This window comes from Acartia tonsa, chromosome 3 (assembly GCF_053477335.1).
Source record: "Acartia tonsa isolate MP-2025a chromosome 3, ASM5347733v1, whole genome shotgun sequence".
NCBI classification, from domain to species: Eukaryota; Metazoa; Arthropoda; class Copepoda; order Calanoida; family Acartiidae; genus Acartia; species Acartia tonsa.
This window is the reverse complement of record NC_137262.1, coordinates 27,130,112-27,152,046: the sequence shown is the minus strand read 5'-3', so window position 1 is coordinate 27,152,046 and position 21,935 is coordinate 27,130,112. Positions and strand designations below refer to the sequence as shown.

Below are 21,935 nucleotides of genomic sequence, written 5' to 3'. Positions count from 1 at the left end.
GTAGCGGCACATTTACAACCAACCATCAAAACAAATGAAAATAAATGCAGAATACCCTGGATCTTATGGATAAGACAATGAATATTGAATTTATGCACATTCCCAATAATTATTTACACAATTATTACACCTTCTACAGATAAATTTTTTTAATTAATCACTCAATATTTAATAAAAGGACCTAAAGCTTTTTAGAAAGCAAATAAGAGAACGTGTGGATAAAACTTTGGGCACCATTATAATTTGCATACTTTACAAATGAAATAGATAGATATTTCCCCAAGCACAACATTTACGCAAGTTTTTGCTATTAATAATTATTCCATTGAACCTATTAAAATTAAAAGAATAAATATATAAATTTAGTTACCTAATGAAAAATAGCCTGTTATTTGACCTAGAAAAGTTGGCATAAAAATAATGTCTTATTATGTTTCCTGAAAAAAAGGTAATATAAGATAAAAAATAATAATAGAAAGATGCATATTACAACTGTCTTGTATGCTTTTGTAAAGTTACCTTGTAACTTGCTCTGTCAGTCTGTCTGATAAGTTTTATATTCTAATTGTTTTTCCCTGTTTATGGATTTGATGTAAGGAATATGTACAAATCTTCTACTTTTATTTTTTTGGGGGGCTTCGCCCCTAGAGGCCTCTAGGGTTGCTTTGAGGGTGAGTTGGCCCTCCACTTTCTCTAATATTTAAAAGAAAAAGTTTTTTTTTGCTGCAGGGTCCCAATTTCTCTTGGAGGTGTTGAGTCATCATCTCCCAAAATAGTTTTTAACCTTTCCTAGATCTATGTATAAAAATCTTCACTGTAAAAGAGAACAATATCTTTTTCTGTGGTAAGCTACATCTTAAGCTATAGACTAATAGACACTTGGACAAACTTTATAATTTAAGAAGGCATAAATATTAATAATTCAAGTTTATCAATTTTGTGTCTATTTTTACAAATGCATCTTTTTAATTTGTTACGTAATATAATAAATCAAAATCTAAACACTCCTTTTCTTGTCATATTGTAAAAAATCGTAAAAGATTGTTTTATTTTATTTACATTACATTATTTCACCTTTTCTGCCTTGGTCCGTCGGTCTGGATCTGCCCTGTACCTCACTTTGTCTGTTTTTAAATTCATGTTTTTATGAATGTTATCAACCTTGTTGTATTCATATTTTCCCTTACTGCAGTGTAATGTAAAATTGTTTAATATCAAGTTAGCATATCTTTAAACTGGTTTATTCAAGACATTCTACTTATTTACATATGCCTCTTTATAAGTAGGAGCGTTGCTACTTATAATCTAGGGGTCCGTTACAGCTAAGGCAAGCAATATTAATTGTTAGAATTATAATATTAATATCTAATTATCACATCGTTTCAGCGGTTATTAAAAGGAAAGTTATAAAATTAAAACCAGGTTTGCCAGGCTAACAAAACTAGTTTTAATAATAAGATTGTTATTCAAATATTAGTGAAAAACTGTCTGAAATATTATGCTATACATGATTTTTCAAAATGTCTGAGAACCGGTTCTTATCCAGCAGATATTGATCGGTTTCGAAGCTGGAAAAATTGTTATTAATTTCAACTTTGTTATTTTTAAGTTATATTGATTATTTTTTTCTAATATGTTATAGTGATGATATCTTGTTAATGCTGCACTAACTATGGATATATTTATCCTCGTTCATTTTCATGATTATGATTTTAATCCTGGGAGGCCCAAACAGCCATTTTATTAGAGGCCACTTTGATTCATTAATTGCGACTTAGAAACATAATAACAGCCGGAAAATTGTGCAATTTTTTAAATAAGTAAAAGTAGAAACAAATATATATAGTTTTTAGTAACAAAGCAGCTATATAACTCTTTTTTTTCTGTCCGCCCGTAACGCTATAAGGGATATTTACTCAGCTGCTATTTAAAATAAACTGCTGTTTTTTTTGTGAATGTACCCATTCCAATAGAGAATCAAGCATTTAACCTTAACAAAACAAAAACAAATAACTTTTTAAAAAAAACTTTAGTAATTTGAATCTTGACCAATGATGATAAAAATAACAATATGATAATATTTTATGACCTAAGTGTGTTTGTGTGTATGTGTATGTGTGTCTATGTGTGTGTGTGTGTGTGTGTGTGTGTGTGAGAGTGTGTGTGAGAGTGTATGTGTGTGTAAATATTCAACTTTACTGTTATGCTTCACTGCAGACGAAAATCCGTGACACATCATCAAAAGTTAGAAATTTATCAGGAAGTATTATTTTCTCTAAATAAAAAACTAATTTGCCTCCATCTTTTTTTTCGTGGCGGTTCTTTATGACTTAATAGCTGGGCTTTTTTAAACAGGACAATAAAAATAGCATTAAACCACCATAATCACCATTTCTAAGATCTTAAAATAAATACAGCATAATAGTTTTTTTTTCTCAATAGTTTACTTTTTTTTATTTCAGGGACAATTTTTCTCCAATTTCTGAGGACATATCTTTCCCTCCCAAGAAGACTGTGGACAAATTATCCCTGTGGTCATCCTGGCAGCTGACCGCTCCGCTGGAAGCCGCCATATCAGCCGCCAAAACAGCTGGAATCGCCACGAATAATAGACCAGTTATTCCGCGAGTGGGAGGAGTAAACACCACTAGACGGATTATTTCTAGAATGAGTGATATTGAGGATATTCCATCTCCTAACCCAGCCACTCTACAGGTAAACTCTACTAGACATATTATTTATGAATGAGTGATATTTAGGATATTCCTTATATCAGGAAAACAGGTAAATTCTACTAGACTAAACATTTCTTTAAATATACATATAAAAAAGTGATACAAAAATTATAGAAAATGATTAGGGTTTTAAAGGCAAATTAATCATTTTCAAGTAATAATTATGGTCATGTTTAGGATTAACCACAAAAAGAAATTTTAAGTTTGATGAAGTGCCACAAGCTTAGACTTTTTGGAAACATCCTTCTTACTTAATTCCATTTTATTGAATTCCAGTGCTGGATTTCCATCTAGTCACCCAGTGAACTGTGTATTATAATTAGTCATTTAGACTTAAGTAAAGTATAATGGAAACAAATTATTATCATTGTTGATTAATGAAATTAACCCTTTTTCCTTGATAACTAGGATTGAATGTCTGAACAAATCTCGAGTCAAATATTTAAGAATATTTTTAACTTTTTATTGGATATGTAAAATAAAACAAAAAAAAACTAAAGTGCAGCAGCAGTGCACTTTAAACGGCGCAGTGCACTGCTGCCGTGCCCAGTAATATTCACTAAACTGCCTTAAAGAATATTGCTTGAATGAAGAAAGGATTATAATAAAAAAGCTTCTATTTAGTTGTATAAGAAATTGTTCTGAACCAAAAGAAACTTTTCAGTTACATAACTTTTATAAAGTATTTACATAAAAATAACATGCATAATAACAAATAAACATTATTAACTACAGTTGATTACATACAGGGCGGAAGGGATCATTAAGCTGTATATTACACTATACCCCAAAGTTATAAAACAACGTTTTTTAATTCGCTGGCTTAACAACTTTAGGGACTTGTATTGAATTTTAAAAGGATGGTCAATTATGTTGAGTGTCAACCATTAATTGTAATTCACAGAAGGGATAATTTTGTTTATCATCATTTGTGATGTACATCAATTTTTCGGGCATTGTCTTATCCCTTTATTTCCTTGGATCAGATAACAAGATCTAGGGGCTCTGTATTTGAAGAGCTAGGAAAGGGTAAAAATAACCTAAAACCATCCCGGGACATATGTAACGCTCCCCTTAAATAGATAAATCAATCAGTTCAGAAGATATCGAAATCTTATGCAACAGACAAAAAAATCATACTACTTTATATAATAGGATGGAATAAGAAACTAGAGAAGTGAATCTATTATTAGGATAATAAGATCAACAATAATTGGATATAGTGGACACAACTATTTCACCAAAATATACTTTATTGCCAGTGAACCCATACCCACCCGCCCCCCCCCCCCCACATTTTTTAATAGTTTGAAGACGCTTCTAGATTTTTGGAATAATACTTTCTAGGACAACAACGTAAAACATTTAAAGAGCGAAGCATCTTGAAAATCAAGTCCTAAAATTGTCAGTAAGTGGATAAAAAGTATCCAGTATTTCCTTGTCCTCCTTTTTTTGCAAACATCTTGTCGTTAGTAACACGTAATTTTAATTCGTGGATTTATGTGTAATAATATTTCGAGCTCCTCAAATGGGTTTTGAAATTGAAAAAAAAATGAGGATTGGGGATGGTTCATTGACAATATAAAAGGTTCTTCCTGTATTTCTTATATGTTGGCCTTTCTTTTATCTTCCCAATATATAAAAAAATACATCTTAGGATAGGAGTAACGGATAATCTTTATTTAGGTTTATGTTATTATATTTTTTCAGAAATTTCGTGTATAAATTATCTCATCAAAAGATATTAACCCTAAACTGGGGGAGGGGGGCGGGGGGGAGTGCGTTATACTCCAAACCTAAATATTTTTATTGTGTAAAAGGTACAGTTTTCAAATATTATTGTTGCTACAGGAACCCCGAAGAATAAGGATTTTGAAAAAGTAGAAATATAAAATAGATACAAACATTGCATGAACTAAAGGTTTATAATCGCTGAATGTGGATACCTATCCTTACTAACCCAGATATCTGTATAGATTGTGGTGGTAGTTCATTTACATCAGGGCTCGGCATCCTCGCCTCAGCTGCGAATAAGCCTGAAATGTAAATCCGCTTGTGTGGAAAAAAAATCCTAAAAGATGGATTGTCTGTTTAGGAATGCAATTTATTCATGCAATATCTAATTTCAAAAAGTTAAAAATCCACCAATAAACAAGAATAACACAACGAATAAGAAAACTTGACTATAAAACTTTGGGAACTAATATAATAAACAGACCAAGGTCCTCTCCCTTCCTGTATGTTACCCCTTGACCCTTATTTTGTGTATTCCCTGTGGATAAGATCATTTGTATCAATTTAAACAATAATTCTTACAATTTCCCTTCCCCTCCTACAGTTTGTTTCACAGGGATATTTTCTCTGAAGAAATTATTGTGGTTGTTATTGCAAAAATAATAAATAGGACTATACTTTGTCTAAATAATAATCATTTTTGAGAAAAAGTATAGTTTATTTGGATAGCTAAGGAATATAAAAAAAATTCTTACTTTATCCTACTATTATATTATATAAGTCTTTTTTGTCTGGAGTTAAAAAAGAGGGAAATGCTGGCACGATTTGGTTGTAATTTTTAGGCAAGTTTTATAGCAGTCTTAGGTTGGGTTAAGGCTATTTTATTGACATCCCCTAGATGCTACGGGTGAAGCAACTACTTACTTCTTTTTACTACTGAATTCATTATTTATCCAATTTCCTTATTTTTTCCCAATATTCCAAATGGTTCTAGAAATTTGTATTTCTATAGTTTTTAATAGCGCATAATTAGGACATTTCAATCCTTAATTAACAACAATTTTCTTGTTAATTCAATTGTGACAAAAATACAATATCAATTTATTTATTTTTACTATATAACTATATTATATTTCTTATAAATGTAGATCAGCTTTTTATTACTGCGCTTCTTATAAACAGTGTTTATAATAGCTTTCAAGCAAACTAGGAACTTATTTTGATCTTTTAAAAAAAATTTAATACTATTGTTTTTAATATAGTTTAAATAATTGGTAATATCCTATTATAGATTCTGTGACCTAAATGTTAAGCTTTGCAATATCATCCAATAATCAAATATTTAGTGAGATATTTTTATAAGCAAAGCTTTTCTTTAATTAATTATCATATACATTATAGATTATATTCTAATTTTAATCTACTATAGGAATAAATGTGTTCATTATCCTATTCCTTTTTTACGCAGATTAAATAAAAAGGTTTCTCTACATAATGAATTTATGAAAAATAATTAGAATTACATAAAATTTTAGATTTCTATTTAGATTATATAAATTAAAGTCATTAAACACAAGTTTATGTATATTTTATAGATTTTGGCTAGACATTAATTAAAACATTTCATGTTTGCTTTTAATGAACTTAAATTATAATTGATTATCTATTAGGGCTAGGCACCCGCACGTCAGCCGTGTGTAAGCTTATGGGAAATCAACCCTTAAACAATTTTCAAAATCAGCGGGATGTCCTAAACCTGACCCAAATATCGCCATTCCTCTTTTCAAAATTCTTTTGAAAGGTTCGCGACGACTGACACGTAGCTCCCGAGCCAAGTTTTATATGTCCGCCTAAGTAGATTTTAAATTAAACAAAACTTAACCCCCACCCCACAATTTCAATTTCTGTTTATTACAAAAATAAGGAGGGGTATTCAGTGTTCGATAGGCACTTTTAGGGGAAGTCTGTAAAAGCAGGATAAGTATCTTAAAAGGTGCTTGGTTTATCATTAAATGACATACGTTTCCTTTTTGTATAGTATTTTTTCATACTACTTTTTTAGGACTCAAAATATATACTCTAAATATAGTAAAAAAAGAATATTAGTAGCAAAGACAAGACTATAATGGTGCTTCCCAGTCTAATGTGTATAATTGTTTCCGTATTCATAAGTACTTAAATTAAAAAAAAACATTCAACTATATTTGATTAAAAAATATTTTCACGTTAACCAAATCAAATGTTTTGTTAAAGTTAAGCTAACAAAAAGTAAAATAGTAAAATCAATAATAATTTATGTACACATTTCTTTGAAAATTATATATATACGTCTTAATGATACAAATAAGGGGGGGGGGAAGTTTTGACACATTTGCGTAAACGGTGATTATTGGCTTTATCTTTGGACTGAGAGGATAGGTTATTAGGGATAAAATCATTCTTATATGATGAATTTCCCCCAGATTTAAGATTTTTTGGATAGGCCTCCAGGTTCCGGAGCTCCAGGCCTCCAGGTGGTCTCTGTACAGGTAAAAATGGAAAAAAAAATTTTTTTTTAAGAGTTAGAAATCAGCTTATGAGACAAAATATTTATGTTTTTTCTTCAAATATGTGAATAACAATCAAAAAGAAGCATATTTTGTTTTATAAGTTAACCTCTAACTCTTCAAAAAAAAAAAATTATTTTTAATTTTTACCTGTACAGAGACCACCTGGAGGCCTGGAGCTCCGGAACCTGGAGGCCTATCGAAAAAATCTTAAATCTGGGGGAAATTCATCATATAAGAATGATTTTATCCCTAATAACCTATCCTCTCAGTCCAAAGATAAAGCCAATAATCACCGTTTACGCAAATGTGTCAGAACTTCCCCCCCCCCTTAAAACAGGCATTGTTAAAAAAAATTATATAAAAGTAACAGTGTTTCTGTCATATGCGTGTCTTTAACAAAAGATCTCGCTAACCGCCACACCCAAATAAAAATGAAATGGGTTGGGTAAACTTACCTCACCCCCCCCCCCTCTCTTTCACCAAATGCGGACGAATAATGTGAATTATAGAGTAGCGTCGCTACTAAAAGTAATAAATATAATATTTGTGCATGATGTTTTATAACATAGAGTTGTTTATTTACATTGTATATTATGTAAATATTAACTAAGTATTTATGAATGTTTCTGTATTATATTTGATATAGTTATTAGTAACTCTAATATATAATTAGTACATGTCAATCCATCTGTCCAATCCAAGGGTGGGGGTAAGGGGGTGTTTGCTTTGAAACCCTTCATTTTACCCCACTAAAAAAATGTATACCTCCCTGTGTCCATCTATTTTTCGTCCGTAAGATTAAATAAGAAAAAGAATGTTTTTTTGTGTTACTTATGGGCATGATTGGCCTTGTTAAAATATTATTTATCAAAATAATTTGTAAGAATTTCCCCTTGGATTTAGGTTAAGTTTGTTTAGCCCGTTGATTCATGGATTTTATTATTGAAACAAGGATGACAATGTCAATAAAAGCGAAGCTCTAAAATAAGGAGGTAAGACAAAAAAGTATAAACACTTTTTATGTAAATACAGGACACTTCGACTATAGAATTGTACCTTGTTGTTTCAAAAATCGTTATTCCAAATAATTTAATTATATCATACAAAAGTTGTTGTCAAAAAGTTTAAAATCAGCATGTTTAAAAGCGACGCACGGTTTTCTCATTATAAAGTTGCTACACTTTCAATCTATTAAAGGAATTCTCATGCAATGCTTGAAATCGATAGGATCATTATAACATGACTATATTGATAAGAGCTATCCGTTACGGACGGACGGACCAAACTTAATTTTAGAAAAGCTTAATAGTAAAAAGCATAAAAGAAGAAACCTAGTATTTATTTGTTGTGTGCATTTATTAAAATCAAAATACCATGTTTTTCCTTATTCTTAACACAAAATGAGGGGATAGGATAATGGTAGTGATAAGGGATAAGGTACTTCTTTGGCGGATGGCTCCTATTAGCTACCGTCCTAAACCAATAGTGTTTGGTAATTTGGGCTTGTTTTGTACCAACCAATAGGCAACTGGCTAATGGAATTATAGAAAACGGGGCAAAGTGCACATCATAGAAAAAATTCAAAGTACAAACAAATTTCTGCTTCTAAATAATAATAACTAAAATAAATGTTTGATCACAACAGCTTATTTTCAAATCTGCTTAGAGTTACACAATCAGAAAAAGAACCTATAGAAAAAGAAAAAAAAGGAGGAGTTATTTTTTTGGAATGTAAGTAGCTAAGAATTTTAATTTTGTAGCTTATAAAGAAACTGTTGTATTTGGTCCATTCAAATTTTAAAACTTTCATGCAGAAATGATAACCCCCTAAAATGAATACGAACACAAAACTAGTTCTATATGTAAAAAAAAGTGTACTGTTTTATATCATTTTTATTAAATATGCTATAATTTATTACATATTTATTTGAGTATTTCTGTTTATTTTAAACGTAAAATTAAGTTTTTGAAATAAAAAAATAATTATGTTTAATCTTGGCATGGAACAGTTAATTGATAGAATGTAACAGGTGTATTAATTCACTTATACTTGATTTATTTATTTTTTACTTTGAATTTTAGTAAGCAATGATAACAAAATATTTTTAAATTAAATTTTACTCATGAATAAAATGCACAGAACACACCCTAAAATCTGTTTCAGGCCAACCTAATTAACAATAAACCGTCTGAAAAATTTAAATTGATACAGTAAACAATATGAATTTTTTGAGGAAATAATAACATTATTGAAATAAAAGCCATTGACATAATGGTTCTATAAAAAGTTCTATTTTTACTTTAGACTAGCTACCTGAATTTTATTCTATACTTTATATTCTTAACGCTTATTTAGCTATATTATTAGAGTTGATAACAAACTAATGCACCATCCCATAACTGTTTTTTTAGGCCTAGGCTTGAAATAGGCCTGAAATAATATTTTCCAACGTTTCCCATCCCTTATCCCTGACGGTAGATAAATTAACATTTATTCTGTTTACAGGCGTTACGTGATATCGTTGAGGACATGGAGCAGATGGTAAAGGACGCTGGGGGCGGGGACGACAACCCCTCCGGCCCTGCCATAGCTGGTGACCAGAGCTCCAGGGAGGATGAGGAGATGGGAGGAGATATTAACGCCGCCCTGTGTAGAGACAGTGATATTGACGATATTGATAATGACACAAATGAAAGTAATGATGATGTGATTATAACTGCTGCTTGTGCTGAAACTGCAACAGCTTCTAAAGAGCTGCCAAAGGCTGTTGAAAGAGCTGCTATGGCAGCAAATGTCGTTGGCTGTCAGCCACAGCCTGTGACGGCAGCTGTTGCTGGCGCTGAAAATTGTTCTACTTGCAGGTAAAGTAAATTTTCAAATAGATAGGTGAATATTTAGAGACAAAAGTCACTTTGATATTAAATTTTGCATCCTCAATTTAAAACAATTTTACTAAATAGTTTTTAAAAAATAGTTTCTTTCGCCTTGAAATCTCGTTCCTTTACTCTGAAGCTTCTTATGGGCCCAGGATGGAAAAAATACCTCCCATCCCCTTTTTTTACTTTTCTCATTTAACCAAAAATGGAAAGTGGAGAGTTGACTCCTCCCCGCAAGTGCCCCTAGAGGCCTTATGGGCGCAACCACTGGTTGTTTTATAACACAGATAGAAAGTAAAATCTATTTATTTTGTAGAAAGTTATTTTCAGAGTTTTGTGTTCAGTGTTATGATTAATATTCTTTCTAAGAACAATTTATTCTCTAAAATTAATATAAATACCACAACGCATTTTACAAAAGATGTGTTTTTTTAACTTGCACAAAATAAATTCAAAATGCAAGATTTCTATTTCATATAGCAGCTAAAATAATATCACTTTTGTTTATTGATTTGGTCGGACAAACGGACGGGCAGACAAACTGTATTATATGGAGGCCTAAACGATATAGATATATCTTTAGAAAATACATTTTGAGGGAATCTAAGCTATGTAGAACATTATAATAAAAGATTATCCTATGATATAAAATAGTAAGCTTTTTTGTCTGTAGCGAAGGATCTCGCTAACCACTGAACCGATATGGTTCTCCTTTAGAGTGAAGCTTCATATAGGTACCGGAATGGTTTTAGGCTCTTTTATTTTTAAATAAAATAAGTCGTTGTATGATATAAGCTCTTTATATATCCCTTGGAATATCCCTAGATACTAGGGCCGCAACCGCTAGTATGAAAATAAAACGCAACTAAGACCATAGATATAAAAAATTCTTAAATGATAAAGAACAACCATAAAAACCGATGGATAAAGTAACGCATAGAAAATATTTTTATTCATTTATATTATAAAAATATTCTCATCAAATATAAGACATTTAATCTTCAATATCAGCTGAGAAAATAATATTTGCAATTTTACTTAACCGACGGACATTTGTATTTATAGACTACCTAGCTAATATTCTACATAATCGTTAGTAAGACACATAAGTAGAAATATGAGAGCTATTTCTTTGCGAGACCTCATCTCATTAAAGAGACAAATATTTAGTACATTTAACCTTTAAAAGAAACATATCAGATTTATTTGTATTTTTTTATCTATCTTTCTTTACATACAAAATGAAATAAATTTATTTTTTACTTTTAAAGGTTGACAAAATAGATACTAATTAACCTTTTTGTATTAATTCTTTTTATAACATTCAAAGAAGGGAATAAGTTCATTTTTTAAACCATCACTTGAGTGGAAGGGGTTTTATCACTACTAAGTAGCTAATAAATAGTTTTGCCTACTTATTATTTTGATAGTTTAAATTTGATATTAGGTAAAGATATTACAGTTTAAACAATAAACTATAAGATGTTTATTAGTAATTGCATAACTAATTTCATGAATCCTTTAATGCCTTAAAAATCCATATATTTAGTATTAAAATCCTATCACAAAAGTAACAGGATGTGTTTTCGTTGTTATGTCTATCTGATCTCGCTAACCGCATGGCCAATATGGCTCTACGAGTCTACAAACTGATACATATATGCGTCATAGAGCGTGAAATAGAATACATATTGACCCTTTATTACAACTATAACCTCTAAAATATATGTAAGGGTGTTATTCGGTGAACCTGAAAGCAAGAATTAAAATAAATATTGTCCATTTATTAAAACTATAACCACTAAATTTATGTGGGGCTATTAAATGGTAAACCATGAGGCATGAATTAAAAAAAATATTGATTGACTATAAAAAAAATATAACCTCTGAAATATATGTTAGGCCATTGAATGGTGAACCATAAAACATGTCATTGTGCATGTATGTAATGTAGTTTCCCAACGCAAAAATTTACTGCCCTAGTAGCGTAAATAGACGGTGATCCTTAAGAATGTTTTCATTAAATTTGTTGTTTAAATGAAGGGTTATTTCTATTTGTATTCCGAGAGAATTGTTTTGAATGATGGATTTATTGGATGGTTTGTAATAAATTTATAGGCAATTCAACTCTACAATTAAAGGTTTCTTGATTAAACAGAAATAGATTCAAGAAAATGACTTCAGTTGATGAAAACTTATTATGAACGTAAAAATTTGACTAGAAAAATTAATTGATTTTTAAAAAATTGAATAAAGGTAAAGAATAGTACTTGACACTTTTTTAAAAACTAGCTGGGGGGGGGGGCTTTTTCTGGGGGTATTTATCTTGGAAGGCTGGTGGTATCCCCCCCCCCAAAAAAAATAGTTATAAACCTTCCTAGAGAAATATATTCGGTTCACACATACAGACATAAATACATTGTATCACTTTATATAAGGATGACTACTTTAACCATACATGCTACGCCTGCTTGCCTGCTAGTCAGGTTCCAAGCTCCAGGTATCTAGAGGCCAGCTAAACCTTGTCCTTGCAACTAATAAAACACAGGATAAAGTCATTATAGTAAAAGGAATTTTTTTTTTGATTTTTGAGAGTGAAGCTTTTATATATTTATGGTTGGTCCCTACTTCCGTCCGTAGCGGATAGTTATCCTTAATTTAGGCTTTTTAGAGATATTTTATTTGGCATGGCGATTCCTGCAACAGTTGGTAACAATTGTAAGCGTAGCAACTCTATTGAGAAAGTCAGTATATCTATATAATACCAACAGTTTTAGTTTTGATAAAGCTTAATCTTAATTTAGAAAAGCACATATACCTTTTAAGCCTGTATTTTTATACAAAAGCAGTTTATCTTTATGTGAACCAATAAAAGTGACGGGAAAAAGAGCATTTATTTTAGATTTTATATATTGATATGTATACTTTGAAGTGAAGCTTTTCTCTGAAAGGGTATGTTTGTCCAAATGTCACTACTTTGAGTAAGAAGTTTTGAATTAGAAGTTTGTATTAGAAGTTTGAGAAAAATTATATAAATTTATTCCCTTGATATCCTTTAGATAGTTTCACCCACCATACTACAAAATAGCTGTAAACCTGGCTAGGACCTAAAAAGTTGAAACTTTTCAGTGTAATAATTCTTACTTGACATTTTTTTAAGTTCATATGTAAAACTGCATTTTAAATACCTATTATTGGGCCTTAACGCATAGGGTTAAGGGACACTGTGTTATTTATTACAGTAGTTAACAAAAGTTTTATAATAACATTTATTCTCTGTATTGATTTGATCACCATTGTTTAATTATCAATTATCTTTTTTTTCAAACTTTAACTAAATGCACTTAAATGTTACATAAATGTTCAGTTGATTCCCTTTTCAATTTGTTTAAAAGTTTTAGATTATATTTGGATAAGTGCTTACAAATATACAAATCCTCACACACACACACACACACACACATACACACATCAGGGATCATCAGGGATATTACAATGGGTGATGAATTATTATAAACAAAATTAGCCCGTCTGTAGATTCTGTTAAATTACTGCTAATTTCTACTACCAAATCAAGTTTTTATGAAGTCCACAAAGTCTTAAGCCAACAATAGAATGTGTTTATAAAACTTTGGATACAAGTATAATTTACAGTTCAATGTCCCTTCCCTCCCTGTATAAAACACTTGCTCAAACAAGGATGATTTATACAAAGACAGTGGTGCACTAAATACTAGAAACAATACCTTGATACCACTGCTAAATTAGACAACTGCTTTTTAAAAGATAAAGTAAATAAAGTTTGGGATAACGGCCTTTTTTTTTAATGGAATATTTATCTTGGAAGAGTGGAGATACCCTTTTCCGTACAGGTAAACCTTCCCAAGACCTATTAGAAGCTAAAATGTAAAATTAACCATATCGGTTCAGTGGTTAGCAAGATCAATCGGTACTGACATACAGACAGAAAGACAGACAAACATCCTGTTACTTTTATACAATAATAGAGAAGCTGTAGGAAAAACAAACAAAGTAAAGTTGGAAACACTCTTTATCAAATTTAACTTGTATCAAAATAGGATTAAACTTTAAGCTGTGACGTCAATAAACACTCACTTTACAAAATAGGGGGTGGAATTCACCCCAATATTTTAACATTTATCTGCAAATAATCGACGTTATAAAGATATGACTATTTATTTGATATTATAACTCTTTTCCATAAAACTAACAATGGATTCGCCCCCACATTTTTTTTGGGGGGGGGCTTTCTCCTTTTTTAAGGAAGCTTTTCATCGTACCGGGATGGATTTAGGCAGTTTTATTGGTATTAGATTTAAGAATTGAGAACGGTTTTGGCTTTTTATTTACTAATTTGTATACAGTGCCCCTACTTGCCAGGGGCGCATCCTTTAGTAAATTAAATATTGTACTTTACGTCCTGTTATTCTTATATTTGTATTAAGATAAAGTACAATGATTGTGTTTACTTTTTAAATTTGCAAAAACAAACTAACAGTATTTCTTTATCTAAAAACTAGCGGCTTCGCCCCTAGCCTCTATTTTCCTATTCATGGGCTTTATAGATAACTAGCGGCTTCGCCCCTAGCCTCTAGGGGCTTTGCCCCAAAAGGTTTAATCAAACCAATTTTTCATATTTTAAAATTAAAAGAAAATTTTTTTGGGGGGGGAAATTTTTTTTGGGGGGGGAGGGTAGTCGACCTCACTATTTTAATTTTAGTTTTAAAAAGAAAATTTTTTTTTTTTTGGGTGGGGGGTTTGGGAAAATAGTTATAAACCTTCCCGGGACCTATGAGAAGCTACCCTGTAAAGGAGAACCCGATAGGTTCAGCGGTTAGCGAGATCCTTCGCTACAAAGAGACAGACAGACATCGTTCTACTTTGTATTATAGATTATTTCTAGGACAACAAGATACATGCATGAAGCATCTATGTAATCATGTCCCAAAAAAGAGTTTTCCCTTTTTAAGCCATTTTACAACAAATTTACATACAATTTTATTTAGACTTATAATTCAATGTCCTGCCTTTAAATTCTTGACACTCTACTGTGTTAATGTTCGTCTGTCCCACCGTCTTATATTAGAGATAAATGTTGTCATCCTTGTTATGTTGTTAATGCATCCTTCTATATATATATATATATTTACATGTAATTATTTATATCCATCCATTGAACATTCAACATCCAGGGATATAAAGGGATAAGACAATTGCAGATAAATTGATGTACATCCCTACTGATTATACACAAAATTACCCCTAGTGCAGATTATAAATTGTGGTTTAAACATTTTAACACTTAACTATATGATCCAACCAATCAAAGTTTGTTAATCCAACGAATAGAAAAGCGTTATTATAAGACTTTGGGAATTGGTGTAATAAAGTCCAATGTCCCCTCCCTCCCTGTCGAGCATAGCTTTTTGTTGTGATGCATTAGTATAAATAATGTCATTATACAATATTTATTATCATTAGATATATATGTGGACTAGCGGATGCGCCTCTAGCATCTGGGAACTCCAAAGGAAAGTGGCTGGCAGAAAAATTGCCAGATCATACCAGGACCGAAATCTAAAAATGAAATAGCCTAAAGCAATCCAGGGACAATGTAAAGATTCACCTAAAATGGAAAATCATTCTTTTATTTTTATTAATGCCGTTTAATTGACTATTTCACCGAATTACATATTTGAATAAATACAAATTTTAATTTAGAACACCTTGACTTAAAAATAGCATTTGAATTCAACTAATAAAATTTATTCAAACAGTACGCAATTCATTTTCTAACTTCAAAACAATAATCACAATTTATGTAGATTATTAGACGTATGGATAATAATACATAGATGGATAGACAGATAGCTAAATAAACAGATTGATAATGGATGTAATGAATAATGGATGTCTTTATTTCAGGTTACCCGGGTCCACAGATTTGATTGTCGATGTCCATCTCGAGAGTTCAGAGGATATTCCTAGACCTCCGTGTGTTAAACATTCTTTTCATAGGTAGGGTTACTATATAGATAGATAGATATAGTTCATAGGATACTCCTAGACCTCCGTGTGTTAAACATTCTTTTCATAGGTAGGGTTACTATATAGATAGATAGATATAGTTCAGAGCATACTCCTAGACCTCCGTGTGTTAAACATTCTTTTCATAGGTAGGGTTACTATATAGATAGATAGATATAGTTCAGAGGATACTCCTAGACCTCCGTGTGTTAAACATTCTTTTCATAGGTAGGGTTACTATATAGATAGATAGATATAGTTCAGAGCATACTCCTAGACCTCCGTGTGTTAAACATTCTTTTCATAGGTAGGGTTACTATATAGATAGATATATATAGTTCAGAGGATACTCCTAGACCTCCGTGTGTTAAACATTCTTTTCATAGGTAGGGTTACTAGATAGATAGATAGATATAGTTCAGAGGATACTCCTAGACCTCCGTGTGTTAAACATTCTTTTCATAGGTAGGGTTACTATATAGATAGATAGATATAGTTCAGAGCATACTCCTAGACCTCCGTGTGTTAAACATTCTTTTCATAGGTAGGGTTACTATATAGATAGATATATATAGTTCAGAGGATACTCCTAGACCTCCGTGTGTTAAACATTCTTTTCATAGGTAGGGTTACTAGATAGATAGATAGATATAGTTCAGAGGATACTCCTAGACCTCCGTGTGTTAAACATTCTTTTCATAGGTAGGGTTACTATATAGATAGATAGATATAGTTCAGAGCATACTCCTAGACCTCCGTGTGTTAAACATTCTTTTCATAGGTAGGGTTACTATATAGATAGATATATATAGTTCAGAGGATACTCCTAGACCTCCGTGTGTTAAACATTCTTTTCATAGGTAGGGTTACTAGATAGATAGATAGATATAGTTCAGAGGATACTCCTAGACCTCCGTGTGTTAAACATTCTTTTCATAGGTAGGGTTACTATATAGATAGATAGATATAGTTCAGAGCATACTCCTAGACCTCCGTGTGTTAAACATTCTTTTCATAGGTAGGGTTACTATATAGATAGATATATATAGTTCAGAGGATACTCCTAGACCTCCGTGTGTTAAACATTCTTTTCATAGGTAGGGTTACTAGATAGATAGATAGATATAGTTCAGAGGATACTCCTAGACCTCCGTGTGTTAAACATTCTTTTCATAGGTAGGGTTACTATATAGATAGATAGATATAGTTCAGAGCATACTCCTAGACCTCCGTGTGTTAAACATTCTTTTCATAGGTAGGGTTACTATATAGATAGATAGATATAGTTCAGAGGATACTCCTAGACCTCCGTGTGTTAAACATTCTTTTCATAGGTAGGGTTACTATATAGATAGATAGATATAGTTCAGAGCATACTCCTAGACCTCCGTGTGTTAAACATTCTTTTCATAGGTAGGGTTACTATATAGATAGATAGATATAGTTCAGAGGATACTCCTAGACCTCCGTGTGTTAAACATTCTTTTCATAGGTAGGGTTACTAGATAGATAGATATATATAGTTCAGAGGATACTCCTAGACCTCCGTGTGTTAAACATTCTTTTCATAGGTAGGGTTACTATATAGATAGATAGATATAGTTCAGAGGATACTCCTAGACCTCCGTGTGTTAAACATTCTTTTCATAGGTAGGGTTACTAGATAGATAGAAAGATATAGTTTAGAGGATACTCCTAGACCTCCGTGTGTTAAACATTCTTTTCATAGGTAGGGTTACTATATAGATAGATAGATATAGTTCAGAGCATACTCCTAGACCTCCGTGTGTTAAACATTCTTTTCATAGGTAGGGTTACTATATAGATAGATATATATAGTTCAGAGGATACTCCTAGACCTCCGTGTGTTAAACATTCTTTTCATAGGTAGGGTTACTAGATAGATAGATAGATATAGTTCAGAGGATACTCCTAGACCTCCGTGTGTTAAACATTCTTTTCATAGGTAGGGTTACTATATAGATAGATAGATATAGTTCAGAGCATACTCCTAGACCTCCGTGTGTTAAACATTCTTTTCATAGGTAGGGTTACTATATAGATAGATAGATATAGTTCAGAGGATACTCCTAGACCTCCGTGTGTTAAACATTCTTTTCATAGGTAGGGTTACTATTTAGATAGATAGATATAGTTCAGAGGATACTCCTAGACCTCCGTGTGTTAAACATTCTTTTCATAGGTAGGGTTACTATTTAGATAGATAGATATAGTTCAGAGGATACTCCTAGACCTCCGTGTGTTAAACATTCTTTTCATAGGTAGGGTTACTAGATAGATAGAAAGATATAGTTTAGAGGATACTCCTAGACCTCCGTGTGTTAAACAAGTAGATAGATAGACCAACTCTTAATGCTTATATAACTCTGCAGTCAGAGTAAAAGAAAAAAATGCGCAGTTTTTTCAAAAAGTTTTCTCTGGAATAGTTCACAAACTAAACTTAAGTGTTAACATAAAATAATTTTTTGAAAATAGCGAATGTTGAAATTATTAATAATATTAATAAAAGATCAATTTTGTCTGTATTAAGTGTAGTTAAAAAGTATTAGATGTGTCCAAATTAGTTTTATTAATATAGAAAAATCTGCTATTAATATTACTTTATTCTAATGTTAGAGGACTTGGATTTATTGTTTGTTAAAAAAATACAGTTAAAAAAAAACTTACTACTTTATATGAAAGGATTATTTTCTTATATTATTTTATATGGACATTGTAAACTTTACACTCAAACAATTTGTAAGTAAAATTATTTATTATTAGATCTGTTTACTCTCTAGGTGCATAGTACTAAACAACCATAACAAATAATACCTTGTCCACGACGAACCCAAAACTATCCCACTTTGAGAAAGACGATTCCAGTGACGTCATATACGTTTCGGGAAAGAAAAAGGGAAGGGGGGAAGAAAATCTCTTCAAAAGAGATGGGAGAAAAGGGAAGAGATTTTCTTCCCCCCTTCCCTAAACGTATATGACGTCACTGGAATCGTCTTTCTCAAAATGGGACAGTTTGGGGTTCGTCGTTGTCCACTCGTTAAACATATTTCATACAAAGTTATCATATTTGTTGGCTCAAACACTTTGGGTACTTATATTAAATTTTTATTGGTTGGTTCTAAACTGATAGTGTCCAAACAATGATTTTAATGTACAGATGGGGTAATTTTGTTTATTAAAATTAATGATTTATTGTCATTGTCTTATTCCTTAAGATCACACGCTAAAATGTAGGGTTTTAAATTTAAACCATTACCAAAGCAAAAATAAAAAGAATCAACAATTTGTGCTTTGCCATTAGAGTCTTAAACTTTTACAAAAGACGATGCACTTAAAATCAGGAATTTTAGGGATATTGATTGACAAATCTTTGGAATAAAAAAAAGAGAGTAATATTGAGAGATAGAGAAAGAGTGAAAGAAAGAAAGAAAGAAAAAGAAGGAGAATGATAAAGATAGTAAATCTAAAAATAAAATAAAAGATCTATATAAAAACATCTTTATTCTTTAATGGTTCTCTTTCTTGCTAATCCTCATTCTACAAATAGTATTGGAATAAAACAGTAAAATGTTTGTAAATAAAAAAGAACACTGTAGTTAGAATATGAAAAAAATCTTCTGTGAAAGGGTTAGCTTTCCTTTAAAAAATAAATTCTTTTAAGTTTTGTAAACAACAATTATGATTATGTAACTTGGACATAGAAAAAAGAGTATTTTTTTATATTTATATCTTCACAAATTACTTTCAGAATGAAGCAAACTTGAAGATGTAAATTTTTTTTCTAGATAACTACTATTTAATCTTAATGTAGTTAATCAGTCTTTAAAAAAACATGAAAATGAAACCTACATAATGGCAAAATCCGAGTTTATGCGACTCCTTGATTATGTGACATACAGACCCTAATTATAGAAAAACTGTGCCTATAACAGTTGAACAAAACCTTTTATAAAAGCCAAAAGGCAGAAAGTTTATAAACACGTAGTTGTTATGTAATACAGGTATGAATTTCTTTTACAAACTTTCGAAAAACTTTAATTTAATGCCTATTTTGGCGTTCTATCATTTCCGCGGAATTTGAAACAAATCATTAAAGCCGCAAATCCTACACTATATAAAGTTTTATTTGTTTGAAGCTTAAGATTTCGCATACTACAGAAGTGATTGGGTTTTCCCTTTTATGGAAGCTTCATATAGGGTCCAAGGTAAATTAAGGCTATTTCATTTTTAGAATAAAGAATTGGGATGGTTTTTTGTCAATTTTTATATTCCTATCTTATCCCTTTGATGAAAAGTTAGCCGCTTATGGTTGTTATTATAATAAAATTTGCAATCTTTGCATTTGGTAAAATCTCATCATTAAACAAACAAAAACCCTTTATTTTTTTGTCATATTGTTTGTTGTAAAAAAGTTAGCAGCAATGATAGTGCTCTACCTATATATTGTTTGAATGCTTTGCATTTTATTCACAGTTACATAACAAACAAACTTAAATTTGAATACATTTTTTATCTGTCTGTATATCTATCTGTTTGTCTATATATTTGTCTGTTTATCTACATGTCTGTCTGTGTGTCTCTCTATCTGTCCCCTATCTATCTGTCTGTCTATTTAACTATCTGTCTGTCTATCTATCTGATTGTCTATCTATCTGTCTGTCTATCTATCTGATTGTCTATCTATCTGTCTTTATTTCTTAATATCTGAAGTTTATTTACCTGTCTTTACATCCTGAATATATATCTATAGTATTTATATATTTATCTGTCCATCTATCTGTCTATCTACGCATACAAAACTGCATTTAATGTTACATAAAATGACACATTATTTTTTTATTGCTGTTATTAATGGAGTTTCTCGGGGCTATTAAGCTAAGGTTGGAATTTACATAATATTATCTTTATATATAAAGTAGTCCCTATAAAAGAGTACCAGAATGTTCATGTTTCTAACTGTTTGTCTATAACAGTTGAACCTATATGGTTCTCCTTCACTATGTAGTTTTTCATGGGTCCAGGAAAGGTTATCACGACTTTGTATAATTATTCTGAACCCCCCAAAAAAATTTGCCATGAAGACAACTACACTTAGAAATGTATTTTTTTATAAAGATTCCTATGAATAAGCCATTATATAAAGTGTTTTGAATATTGAGAGGTTAGAAAATGTTTGAAAATAAAATTAGTATTCCGAAAACACTTTTATCCTTTGAAAATTCTAAAAATTGCACCCGTATTTTACATACACAAAATTCTGGGGCTCGGCAGCCGGCATCGCTTGTTTTTATAATTTGCAGATGGGCACTACATCCAGCCTTTCGTTTACACAAAACAGTCACCATAAAAAATCGCAGCTAATCTGCAGCTGTTAGCGGCAGTTTCATTTCCCAGTTACCTTAACTTTAAAAATCCGCATCTAGGTGTCCTAAAAATAAGCAGCTGCAAGCCCTGCCAAATTCTTATTATGAAGCAAATATATAAGACATGAATTTGCTCTTTTATAGAGTAAGATGGTCAGCACCTCAAAAGGTTTTTTGTTTCATTTTTATACATTTGTCTTCACAATAAATTTGTATAAAATTACATTAACCATAAAAGCAAAGTTCATTAAATCATACAAATTAACAATCAACAATAAGATTTGTGAATTGGTAGCTAATGCAATAAAAAAAACAGAAAGTTTGTTTGAGCAAGACGTACTGGCTTATGGTAATGACAAATTTTTTTTTATTATTCATTTAATGGATCGTATAGACAGCTTTCTAGAAATATTTAAATAAAACACTAAAAGATTAAAACTATTTTTGTTAGCTGTGCTATACATGACTTTTAGTATATCTAAGAACTGGTTATAAGCCAGCGGACATTCATCGTTTTCGAAGCTATATTGGAAAATACATCATGAGAATGCAAAGTTTAAACTCAATAGAACAATTCTAACAAGTCCAAATCTACAATAAGAAATTTC

The 21,935-nt window shown here is 31.1% G+C and overlaps 1 protein-coding gene across 4 annotated transcripts in view; it reads left to right on the top strand.

Annotated features, from left to right (window-relative positions):
- Positions 1–21,935, top strand: part of LOC145313779 (uncharacterized) — a 136,370-nt gene that overhangs the window by 38,625 nt on the left and 75,810 nt on the right. For all 4 annotated transcript variants that reach the window (XM_080153384.1, XM_080153383.1, XM_080153386.1 and 1 more), the window contains exons 3-5: positions 2,463–2,715; positions 9,525–9,880; positions 15,842–15,934. In XM_080153384.1, coding sequence (XP_080009510.1) covers positions 2,463–2,715; positions 9,525–9,880; positions 15,842–15,934 — 702 coding nt within the window. The remainder of the gene's footprint in view (positions 1–2,462; positions 2,716–9,524; positions 9,881–15,841; positions 15,935–21,935) is intronic.